This window comes from Malaclemys terrapin, chromosome 10 (genome assembly GCF_027887155.1).
Source record: "Malaclemys terrapin pileata isolate rMalTer1 chromosome 10, rMalTer1.hap1, whole genome shotgun sequence".
NCBI classification, from domain to species: domain Eukaryota; kingdom Metazoa; phylum Chordata; order Testudines; family Emydidae; genus Malaclemys; species Malaclemys terrapin.
The window spans coordinates 22124687-22136733 of NC_071514.1; the positions used below are offsets into that span (position 1 = coordinate 22124687).

At 40.2% G+C, this 12047-nt stretch overlaps 2 protein-coding genes across 3 annotated transcripts in view; one reads left to right on the forward strand and one right to left on the reverse strand.

Moving 5' to 3' along the window:
- Positions 1-6566, forward strand: part of DMXL2 (Dmx like 2) — a 116290-nt gene extending 109724 nt beyond the window's left edge. For both annotated transcript variants that reach the window (XM_054041058.1, XM_054041059.1), the window contains 3 exons: positions 867-919; positions 3586-3803; positions 5067-6566. In XM_054041058.1, coding sequence (XP_053897033.1) covers positions 867-919; positions 3586-3803; positions 5067-5276 — 481 coding nt within the window. In that variant the 3' untranslated portion in view covers positions 5277-6566. The remainder of the gene's footprint in view (positions 1-866; positions 920-3585; positions 3804-5066) is intronic.
- Positions 6567-8736: 2170 nt separating this feature from the next.
- GLDN (gliomedin) overlaps positions 8737-12047 on the reverse strand; it is a 38292-nt gene continuing 34981 nt past the window's right edge. Inside the window, exon 10 of the mRNA XM_054041060.1 lies at positions 8737-10956. Within this exon, the coding sequence (XP_053897035.1) occupies positions 10497-10956 (460 nt within the window). The 3' untranslated portion in view covers positions 8737-10496. The remainder of the gene's footprint in view (positions 10957-12047) is intronic.

The following is a 12047-nucleotide window of genomic DNA, read 5'->3' on the forward strand; positions in this document are numbered from 1 at the left end:
AGCTTATTTAGTAAATGAGGAGGCAATTCTGGTTGGGATATTGAACGGCGTGTATGTTTCCCAGCCTTCCTGTAAGACTGACATCAAGGGTTTGTCTACACGTGCTTTAGTCCACACTAGCGTGTTGTGCACTAACACTAAAAGTTCCCTGTTGCATATTAATGTAGTCCTGTTTCAAACTGTACTATGTTGATGTGCACGAGGGAACTTTTAGTGTGCAGGATCAGGGGCCACATGGGCTAGTTAGTGCACAACACGGTAATGCGAACTAAAATTTAAACCTCTCCTGTGCAGGCCAAAGCACTGTGTAGACAAGCCCTTAGCCTTCAAGGAAGGCAGAGTCAAGCATAGTCCCCACTGGTGACTTCAAAGTTTTTCAAAGGCTTGAATGACTGAATCAACTGGAGTTAGGCTCCTGTCATTTGCGTTTTTACATGTCTTCCCCTGTGACTGCAAAGGTCCTGCACAGTCCCTCCTCATCTTCTAACTCAGCGTTTCCCAAACTCGTTCTGCCTCTTGTGTAGGGAAAGCTCCTGTCAGGCCGGGCCAGTTTGTTTACCTGCTGCATCCGCAGGTCCAGCCGATCGCGGCTGCTAGCTGGGAGCTGCTGGAAGTGGCGGCCAGTAAGTCCCTCGGCCCGCGCCGCTTCCAGCAGCTCCCATTGGCCTGGAGCAGCAAACCGCAGCCAGTGGGAGCCGCGATCGGCTGGACCTGCGAACGCGGCAGGTAAACAAACTGGCTTGGCCCAACGGGATTTCCCTGCACAAGCGGCAGAACAAGTTTGGGAAACACTGCTCTAAGTGACCCATGCTATCCCGGGATCATTTAGCAAGATGCCATCATGACTTGTTTTGTTTTTCCACCAGAAATGTGTGCTTATGGGACACTTTGGTATCCCCTGGTAACAGTCTCATTCACGGTAAGTACTGCAGTAAAACACATTTCAGTTTTTTAATAGTTAAAGGATCAAGTGGGATTTGTGCATGGATTTTGAGAGGAAAAAATTCATATGGGGCTAGACTAAACATCTGTATTACAAGTTAATCAGTGTATTACTGGTACTGATGAGTGTCTTGAAACAGTAGATTTTATGGCCTCCAACATGACAGTCTACTTTTGTACATACCAAAGTGTAAAAAAAGAGGAGCATAAGAAAAGGTCACATGCAAGGCTGTCTTGTGAAGGTGTTTATAAAGGGTTAAATATTTGAATGTAGCTGTTTGGTTTTGGCACCATATGTTCAAACTTTTTAGTCGTCATTAGGCTAGGTCTACACTACGGGGGTGTGGGGGCGGAGTAGTGAATACATGCCCTTAGTAATAGGTCCATAAGTCTGCATGTAGATCTCTCCTGAAACTGGCACTTAATTATAGCTTTCAGCACTGCCTTGAAGCAGGGGAGCTGTATGTTGGGGGTTGTGACTAAGATGATACAGGGCCTGTCCCAAAGAGTTTTACACTCTAATTCAGGCATGATGCCTACTTAAGTTTAACAAACAAGGTCAAGGGTGGACATGAGGGTTATAGGAAAAAGATGGTGTGGTTGGGAGGTTGTGTGGGTATCTATCTATCTTGATGGTATAGAATGTTCCATTATGGATTTTTTCCTCTTCATGTTAATAAAAATTGTGATGGAGGATGATTTATTTGAGGTCTTGGGAGTGAGAGAAGCTGCAAGGCTGGGAAAGATTAGATGGAGTAATTAAGGTGAGAAGGGTGGGTGGGGAAGTCCAGCAACAGAGGAGTTGTGATTGTGGGAAAGGAGCAGCGTGAGGGAAGGACACACAGCCAAGAGAAAATGTAATAGTCTGAGTTTTGAAAGGGGACACTGATAATGTCAGGATATTGCTCCATGTGCTGCTTGATGTTGATCAGCTGGAGAGTGAAGGGTTCAGAGTGGGTCTTGTTTTAGACCATCATTAGCTCCTCCATTGGTGTTCTTATCCACATGACCAGTAAAGATAAGGAAACTAGGCAGCCTTGGACTTGCCCCCTTTTCTTTATTCTGCTTGTTGAGGAATGAAGACTTTTGGGGCTGGAGTCTTTTTATATGCCACATACAATAGAAAGAGGTGGATACACCTGACTGATCTGGTGAGTGCTTGGCCATCTTATAACCCAGGTTGGGTCCAAGTTTAGTCAGGATGGGACCTCTTAGAAAGGAATTATGTTATTGCCTGCCAGACACTGTAGAGTCAGTCTTCTGGTGCCACATAAGCAAGCCAGCTGTGATTGTGAAGGACAGCTCTGAGAATTGTGCTCAGACTGCCATCTCAGAATACCATGAAGCATTCCTGAGTGTATATTAGTACAACAAATTGCCCCACTCCTGATTATCTAAAAAAGCACTTCTAATTTAGCATTTGTGGTTAACTCTGTTTTTTTAATGGATGTTTTTGTTTGTTTCATGAATGTATTTGCCTCTGTCCAGTACTTTCATCTTTTACTTCAACAACTCAGAATTGAGTTTGAGCTTGAATTTTCTTGTCATAAAAATAATTCTGTTTTAAAAGTATGCATGTAGCTAGTAATCACTGCATTTGCTCAAGCAACTGTAGCAACTATACATGCATGTTACAGGTAGGGTGACCATATTTCCAAAAGAGAAAACAGGACACCCCCAAGCTGCTCGCCCGAGGGCACCCCCATGCTGTTGCCATAATCCTGTCCCCTTGGCCACATGCCAGGCTGTTGCCCGGTTGCTGGAACCCTGAGGGGCCCCCCTGCGCAATAGGGGGTCCCCCACACATGCTGGAACACTGCTTCCTCCACAGCCCTGCCTCCCCCCTGTGGGGGTCTGGCATCTCTGCTCATACCTTCCACACCGCACCCCAGTTTTTTTCCCCCAAAAGTGGGCATTTGTCCTGTTTGCTCTACTGATCAAGTCAGCAAGGGCAAACAGGACAAATGCCTCCTTTTGGAAAAAAGTCAGGATGGCCGGGACAGGGCTTAAAAAGGGACTGTCCCAGCCAAAACGGGACATATGGTTACTCTAGTTATAGGCAAATTTTTGTATGCACATTTAAAAAAATATGGACTGTAAAATATAGTTTCTTTACGATGTCACAGACGTATTGGATCTCAGTTTTAAGAGAAAATGAATGAAGCAGAGGTCCTGAGGAGAAAATAGCATTTGATCACATAACTGAACATCATAAGGCATACACACAAGATGGCCGAATTAAGTTTGCACAACCTTATTTCTGGCATTTTCTAATTGGAGTGCTCGACTTTACAACTTTCATATTCTTTTGTTACTGTTTTTAGTGTAATTTAACATACAGTATGAATTTTATATTTTCTCAATTTTAAAAATTTCAAGCGGGGATGTGTGCTTAAACTATAAATCAAAATTAACTGATTAAAGGAATAATAGAATCCATCTCACTTACATCTGCTGGCTCTGCAGCTCTAATGAGTGTAGAGTAATACAAAAAGGTTTGTCATTCATGTAGCAGATATGACTGTATACACTCAAAAGGAGCATATCTATGGAGTAAAAAAGTGCAAGTCACCTTTCAGACTAGAACTGTACTTTAAAGTTGAAAACTACAAATCTGTAACAATCTTACAATATGTCTCTCAGCCTTCACTTGTCATGATCATGGTGCCACAGTACTTCAGTATGCACCTAAGCAGCAACTGTTGATTTCTGGAGGCAGGAAAGGATGTGTCTGCATCTTTGACATCAGACAGAGACAAATCCTTCATACCTTCCAAGCGCATGACTCTGCTATTAAGGCTCTTTCACTAGATCCTTCTGAAGAATACTTTGCAACAGGCTCAGCAGAAGGTAACATGAAGGTAAGATTAGTGAAGTGGCTGAGTTGTGATATGAATTTTACGTGGAGATAATTCAGCATAATGCACTGTGCTATTTATTTTAATTTAGCACTGTCTCTTTCTGAATTTGTTCTTGTTTTTCTTTGTATTTCTTTTTCCTGCAACAGTGCTAAAGTAATTATTAAAATAAACAGCCAATTGATCTATAGGGTAGTGTCAGTAACTGTAGGAAAACATCAAATTCTAAATAAGAATTTTAACTAGTTGTATTGGGGTAGTGTTTAGGAACTCCAATCATGGACCAGTACCCAACTCTGCTTAGACACTGCAAAAGCACGCTCCCTGTCCCACAGTGTTTGCAATCTGAATACAAGAAGAAAGACAACAGGTGAATGCAACAGACAGAGAGAGAGTGCAGAAGTTTTGCCCTTAGCTAAACTATGCTATAGAGCAGTGGTCTCCAAAGTAGGATGCGTGCACCCCAGGGGGTGCGCAAGAAGATCCTTCGGGATGTGTGGCAGGAGGAGCGCCACCAGAGCAGCACCGCTTTTTTTTCCCCCCCGCCCCCTTCGGCAGTTCGACCGGGAGTCCAAGCGGCTTTTATTTTATTTTTTTCCCCTCCCTTGGCAGTTTGGCCAGGAGCAGGGGGTACGTGCTCAAAAATTTTTTACTGATTGGATGCACGATCAAAAAAAGTTTGGAGACCACTGCTATAGAGGTGCAGTATGTTTATAGTCAGATAAGAGAACCCCTGCCTCCTAATGGCCTGAACCTACATCACTGAGCTTGAGGACTCTCCACACTTTGGAGAACTGGGTCCCAAGTCAGAAACTTATTATGCACAAGTGTTAATGAAATTTGAGCCAGATTCTCTGCCCCTTTTCCAGCGGAGGGTAATTCTTACCTGGCATAAAAGCAGTTTGTATGCCAGCCGCCGTCCCCATCATATGGGATAAGTCAGGAGTGGGGCATGCAGGTAACAGAAGGCCAGGATGAGGTGGAGGGGAGCACAGCTTCACTACATGAATTCACAGCTGGTGTATGGTCGCTTAAGAGACTGGCCAGCTGTTATCCATTAAAGCAGCCCTTAGGCTGCTCTAACTTATAGCTGTAAAAGAGCATCTTGAGAATCCTGGAGCTGTACAACTTCCTCTCTGACCATCCATATTTTCTCTCCCTTCTGTGCTGAATGGGTTTTGATGCAGGAAAGGTTTGATCCAGATTCTCAATAGAAAGGGCACATTTTAACCTCATTTTGTCTTGTCTGTCATTCTCTTAATATAGGTCTGGGGACTGACAGGCTATGGTTTAATTCATTCCTTTAAAAACGAACATGCCAAACAGTCCATATTCAGAAATATTGGTGCTGGAGTCATGCAGATTGAAACTGTGCAAGACAATCGCATCTTCTCCTGTGGAGCAGATGGCACACTGAAGATGAGAGTGCTACCTAATGCTTTCAACATCCCTGCAGGCATTTTTAACGTTCTGTAGATTTATGTTTAGTCCTGTTTTCTGTACAGTTCTGTTAAATAGCTACAATGCAGTAATATGCATTCATGAAAGGAATTATCGTACATTGCTTTCAGAGCAATTACTGCAGCATTAAATATTATATGAAACTGAAAAAAAGACTGACTTTTAAAGCAGGATTCTTGAGCACTGCGTACATAGATTGGTGGGAATGGAAATGCATGTAGCGGATTGTAAAAACAAAGAATAAAACCCATTAAAGTCATACGTAGGTTACTGCTCAATAACCTACAGCAAGCCTTCTTTAGTAAGCATATTACACAGATTTTAACAGTAGCCACAGACATATACAAGCACCATGGCGCTAAATAAAGTCAATAAGCAGTTTGTAATGTGATTCAGATTTTATTTTTCTTCCAGTTCTTGCTACTAATTGAAGCATGTCTACAACTACTCATTTAAAAAAAATAGCCTGTTGTAATGAAGGGTATTCAGTGTATGGAAGAATTTGTAGGCCAGGAAAGTGTAATAGATGCAAAAGCTGTGGAACAATGTGCAATGAAGAATGTACTATGAGACACCTGTATCGTTTTATGCGGATATTTTTACCAGGTAGTATTAATACACTGTTGATACTATACATTGCACATGAACACATTTTTAAAATGCGATGTTTTCTTAATTTGCACATTACTTTTTCTTTGATGGCTGTGTTTTATATTTTGGAGATCTGCCTTTACATTAGGAATGTAATGTGAACATTAAATGTTTGTAGTGAACAGAAACATGTTTTTAGTTAGCTTTTAATTTTGAAACTCTTATCTTTGTCCAGGGAAAAGAAAGACTTCCTTAAATGAAGCTATGTAAGAGAATACTAATGTAACATACAATGCCACATTTCAGATGAATGTCGGGCTTTATGTGGCCAGCTAATAAATAGTTGAGAAAACTGGTCATTTAAGTTATTACCACAGCATATTGTATAAACTATGCAGAGTTCAATATTGTTTGCTTGTAATATACTAGCCACTGTTGTCATATTTAGATGTATTTTTCTGTGTAAACAAAAACCATGTTCTTAATAAGATATTGGAATGGATGTCTGTGTATTTAAATGTTAACTAGTTGTCCTACTTCTTCAATGAGAATTTTGGTGTCTGTGCGGCAATGTAAAATATAATGGGATAAAATGCACCTTTCTCCAAAGGGGATTTTAATTGCAGGTTGTGAAGTATGGATATGAAAGAAAAGGAAGTGTCATTTGTTAGTTTTACCTTTGTAAGTTAAATAAATTCCTTTTATTTCATGGAACAGATTAGTTCCTGTGCAGTCTTTTGTCTTGCACTTAGACTTGTAGAAACTTCAATATCATGATTAGATCTGTAGTCACCATTAGAACTAAAATGGTCATTGGCAAGAAAAGAGGTTTGCAGTCAGACTTACATTTGTGTTTCGCTGCTCCCAAGGGGTGCAAGATTAACAGAACTGAAGTTCGCTTTCTACAGCACAGGCAGCTGCACTACACACTCTTCTTACACCATCCTACCAGTATGGTTCCTGTCACTTGGGTGAATTCATTCTCCTTCCTGCTTGTTCAGTCCTTGGACTCTCTGATAAGGTTGCCCACAGTGGTGTCAATTTGATGGAAACAGTAATTGGTCTGAGACCACTAGTTCATTTGACATGCATCACATCAGAAAAGTTTCCCTTTCCAGCCTGCATTAAGTTTGTCCTAAAGGTGAAATGTTTCCTAATCCTACTGCTATTTTTCCTAGCCTGAGTGTCCTCAGTCAGTTTAATTACAGTAGTAGTAATAAATATCCAGCTTTAAAATGTGAAATTTAGAATGAGTACTGGTATTTTATGTAGTCAAAATGAGCAAAACAAAAACAAACATTCTAAATTATTTCTAGTGTAACATCCTAAAGCTAAATTAAGTAGATTCAGTATATGTTATTTTTAATATATTGAACTTGCAACTTAAGGAGGATGTTACTCACAAAAATGAATTAAAATATAATGCAGCAAATGACAATGATATTTAATGTTTCTGATATTTGTTACTGGCAGCAGTTCCTCCTTCACCTAACCGCTGCATATTTTAAAAAGCTTTAACATAACTCAAAGTAGGTTAGTTACGTACCCAGGCACTTGTTACACACACAACACTTTCAAACGACATCAAAGAATCTGACTTCAACTTACAAACGTCAAGGAAAATCAAACATCAGGCAGAAATGCATCCTTAGTACACCTACTTTGTTTTTGTTTTCACTGCCTGTTTTAGTGATTATGTTTACAGCAAAATATTGAGCAACCTTCCCATTAAGATAACATTTTTTGTTGGGGAGGAGGAGGAGATGTTATATGTAAGATAATGATAACTCTTTGTGTGGATAAAGATTTTTACTATGGTTATGTGAAGATGAACTTTCAGCTGAAACCCATAAAGGCAAAGGAACTTGGGTTCAGAAGTTTATTCACCCACAGAGTGTGTGTGTGTGTGTGTGTGTGTGTATATATGAGAGAGAGAGAGAGAGACTTCACTCAGAAAGCTTAAAATGTGCTTTAAACTATAGAGATCTGTTCCTCCCACCATTTGGAAATCAGTTATTGATGCAGTTAAGGAGGAAGCATTATGGTAGCTATGCTAATATAATAGATTAGAAACAGGAAGACTGTACTTATATGGAATTGAGGGTGTTATTTGTGAGTAGGAATGCTTATTACTCTGCCCACTTATATATATTTTTATGCTCCCTTTTAAAAAAAAAGGGAGTTGTTTACATAGTCGCAATTCAATTCTTAAGAGAGAAAGTACAGGAGCGCACAGAGAAAACTAGCACTCCAGCTGCAGTGCTTTTCACTCTAGTTCACCCTTACCTTGGAAGTCTTTGGTGGGGTTCAACTGTGATCAGTGAGCTCTGGCCTCCTCAAGCTCCTGAAACAGCTTCCAACAGCTTGAGGTGGTGAAAAATAACCAAAAAACCAGAGGACTGCCCTCCTGTCCTTTTATAAACTACCAGTCTCCTCTGTCATGGGACCACCTGATCAGTCACAACAGGTGAGCATAGACCTCTCACCAGGTGATTCCCCTGATAAACTAACTTCTGGCAGAAGTCAGCCTTTTGTTTAGGAGCCTCGTATTTGACTAGAGAGCTATCAAGATTTAACAACCTTACATTGTTAGCCCTGTGCTACTACCTCCCTTAGAAAACATGGTGGTAAAACATCAGAGAAGGTAACCAACCCCCACATTCAAAATGGCATCTGCAGGCTGATACAAACAGATGTTCATAATTTCAACAGAATTCATTTGTTGTCCACAGAAAATTTCCCCAAATCATCACAGAAAGCTGTTGCTCATAAATACCCTACCTTTTTCTATAGACAGTAAGATACATTGTAGATGGCACATCACTATTTTGTGACGACTCTAAAAAATATGAGTGACACTGAGAATATAACCCATTCAACAATGTTCCTTTACCTGATGTTTAATTTGAAAGGTTGGTGCTGACTTCTTTTTAGTGTGGGAGCATTGAGATAGGCCGGGGCAAATTGCTAGTGAAGGTCACCTGCCTGTGCAGGTGGCTGCATTGATGGGGGAGGTTTCCATCTTATGATGCTTTTTTAGGCCAATCTCTCAGTTTAACGTTGTATAGGTCTGATAATCATATCCAATATGCTTTTCTTTTTTCAAATGAGATATGCACTGGCAGCTGGCCGGTACAGCCGTTCCTGGGAACTGTTGACTTGTTTTTATCAGCTTGTAAAGATACCAATGGATCTGAAGTTAATTAAATTCCTTCACATGGTGCTGTAGAACACATGGATGTTGAAACTCTGGCCTATTTGCCTTAAACACAAAGGCCTGATTCACCTCTGCCTTGTGCTGTCATTTACACCCATTTAAAAGTGAGTGTTAAATGCTACCATTTTAACGTGGTAACATATTACACCTGCTTTGCGCAAGTGTGACTACATGACTATGCAGGGCTCAAGCCAGTGATGAATCAGGCTCAACCAATATGAAATGGAGTAGAGTTTCAAACCACGCAATTTAAACAAAGAGCTACATAGCCTAGTTGCTAGTAGTCAAACTACTAAATACATTATTCTTAAAGGCCAAACAAATTTAATCCCTTCCAGCCTCTAAAATGTTGTTTTTCCTAGTGATCAAGATCAAAAGTTCCTGGCTATATTTGAATGTAATCCAAGACTAAAGTTAAGCAGGACAACCAATTTCATCATCAAGCACTTTGACCAGTACATTCACTCTCATTCAAAGTTTTAGGTTGCTGTTTTTTTATATAATATGCTAATATAACAGTCGAGTCTTCATTTGTGACTAGGAGTTTTGTGTAAATTTGGGCCCAATTCCTTGGAAGCATAGTAGGGCAAGTTACACTTCCATAAAATGGTGAGAAAGATGAGGTTAGCTCAAGATAAGCAATCAAAAAAAAAATGATAAATAAAAGGAGCTTCACCTGCTCTGACTACATTTCCGAGTGTAGCACCTCCTCCCACTGAGTACCTGAGTTCACATTTCACTAGCCAACATTTACATCACCTCTCTATTTGCTTTGTGGTTATTTAGTAGTTAGCCAGATTTGTCAAATTTCAGGATTCTTTTTTTTTTCTATTTTGACTTATAAATATGGAATGAGTTTTTAATAAACTATTACTTTGGTCTTTACGGTATTTACTTTAGTACAAAAATTACTGTCCCTGATCATTTTAATCACTGTACATCAATTTTTTAAAAAATATCACAACTAAACAAAATTCAGAGTTGATGCAAGGTATTAAATGGAAATGATACAAAGAAGCTTATTTGTAAACATTGTTTAGACATTTATACTAAGCTATAATCACTGACTAGAAGATAATTGTAGACAGTAATTGTAAATTAAGAGTAAAAACAGACCCTATTGAACATAGTATTGTAGAATAATCAGTAGACAGTAGATATAATTATGTCCTGCTTGGTAGGGAAAAAAACAAAAATAAGTTTCTAACACACAGCTCTTCCTCTATAAAGCTAAGAATTGTCTATATAATTTAAGTATATTTAAATGACACAAGGGGGTCTGGTCTCCCCTTTACGCACACACAAACAACCACTAACCTTCAATAGAAAATGTGTGTATTCTGCAGGGAGGAGATGTATAAGATACAGCTTTAAATAACCTACTTAGCCCAATATGGCCAGCATGATGTATCATTTTAAAATAGCATTCAACTGTCAAAATGTACATGGTATTGCATTAAATAGCCATTTTCCCATGTATACAAGTCTCTATCTCTTAGACTATATGAAAGCATAGCAAGAACAGATTGTGCTGATCTTAACTCAAAGCTTGCATCAATTTGCTTCTCTCTCAACAAATCAAAAGCAAAAGTTACCCTCATATCCTTAGTATCAGTAACATATAGCACTCCACATGCTATGAATGCATTGCCAGCTTTGGACTTGGGGTATGTAGTGTTGATATGCTGAACGACTGAAAATGTCTCTTCGTCAATATGTGCTACAATGATATTTTCATCAATACTTGAGGCATAGATAATCCAAAGACCCTTTTCATCCACTGCCACGTTGAAGTATGTCTTAGCGTTAGAAAAGAGGTAGTGGCGACTATCGTGTAAGGCATTTTCAATTCTCAGGGTTCTGAATGATGCTGTATCAAGCTCAAATCTGAAAGGAAATAAAATAAATATTTAAGATGCTGGTTTAAGAATTTGCTTTTCATACATACATAATTTGGGTAAATTCTTAGTAAGGAAGAGGTCTCTCGGGAAGAATTGTCTTGCCTTTACAATTTTTTAAAAACAGGACAAAACCTTTGCTCAGAGGGTTTAGGATTTCCTGACAAAAATAATTGTGTGCGCTCGTGTCACACTGCTTGTGCTTGCTAGGGGGAAAGCATCCTCTCCGGGTTTAAATAAATACTATGATAATCCTATCAAAACAGTCAATAATCCTTCGTCTGTCTTCCCTGGAGAGATGTCTGGTGAGAGCATCGTAACAAACCAGGCACCCAAAACTCCCATCTCTGTCTTTTAGATTTGTGCCCTCTGAGCTGCCGCCCCCAGTTCTGGTTTGCTCTCACCTTTTCTGGGAGAGGTGAATATGGTGGTCAAAGTGAGGTCAACTAGATCTTGCGTCAGATTTTGAAAAGCCTAAGGTGCTTTTGAAAAGCCCAATAGGCTTCTAAAGACCATTAAAATCTGGCGCCAGGTACCCAGTGAATGAGTCTCTAGCTATCTAGGCTTTGTACCAAATTCATCACCATAGTAACTGAGCAGTTTACAAATATTCAGGTTCTCAGGGCTAGATTCAAACAAGGGATTTTGATACTTGAGATCAAAATTTAGATCCTCAAAACCCACCTACTCCTATAGGCACCTAAAATCCCTAAGCACCTACATTGCCACTGGTGGTCATGCACAAAGCCACTGAAGTTCTGGTGCTGCCAACCACCTCAGTGCCTAAGCCTCAGTGGGATTCACAAACTAGGTGTTCCCTATCTATCTCACCTGTGATAATTCAGTAGGTGTTTCCAGAAGCTGCCTAAAAGAACGCCTACCAGATTGCATGAGGAGGTGCCCCCCCCTTGTGCCCAACAGCCCGGTGGTTAGAGCACTCACCCAGGTTGCAGGAGACCTGGTTTCAAATGCCCACTCTGCCAGATTCAGAGCAATGATCTGAGCCCAGGTCTCCTACCTCCCAGGTGAATGCCCTAGGTCAGTGTTTCCCGAACTTGGGATGCCGCTTGTGTAGGGAAA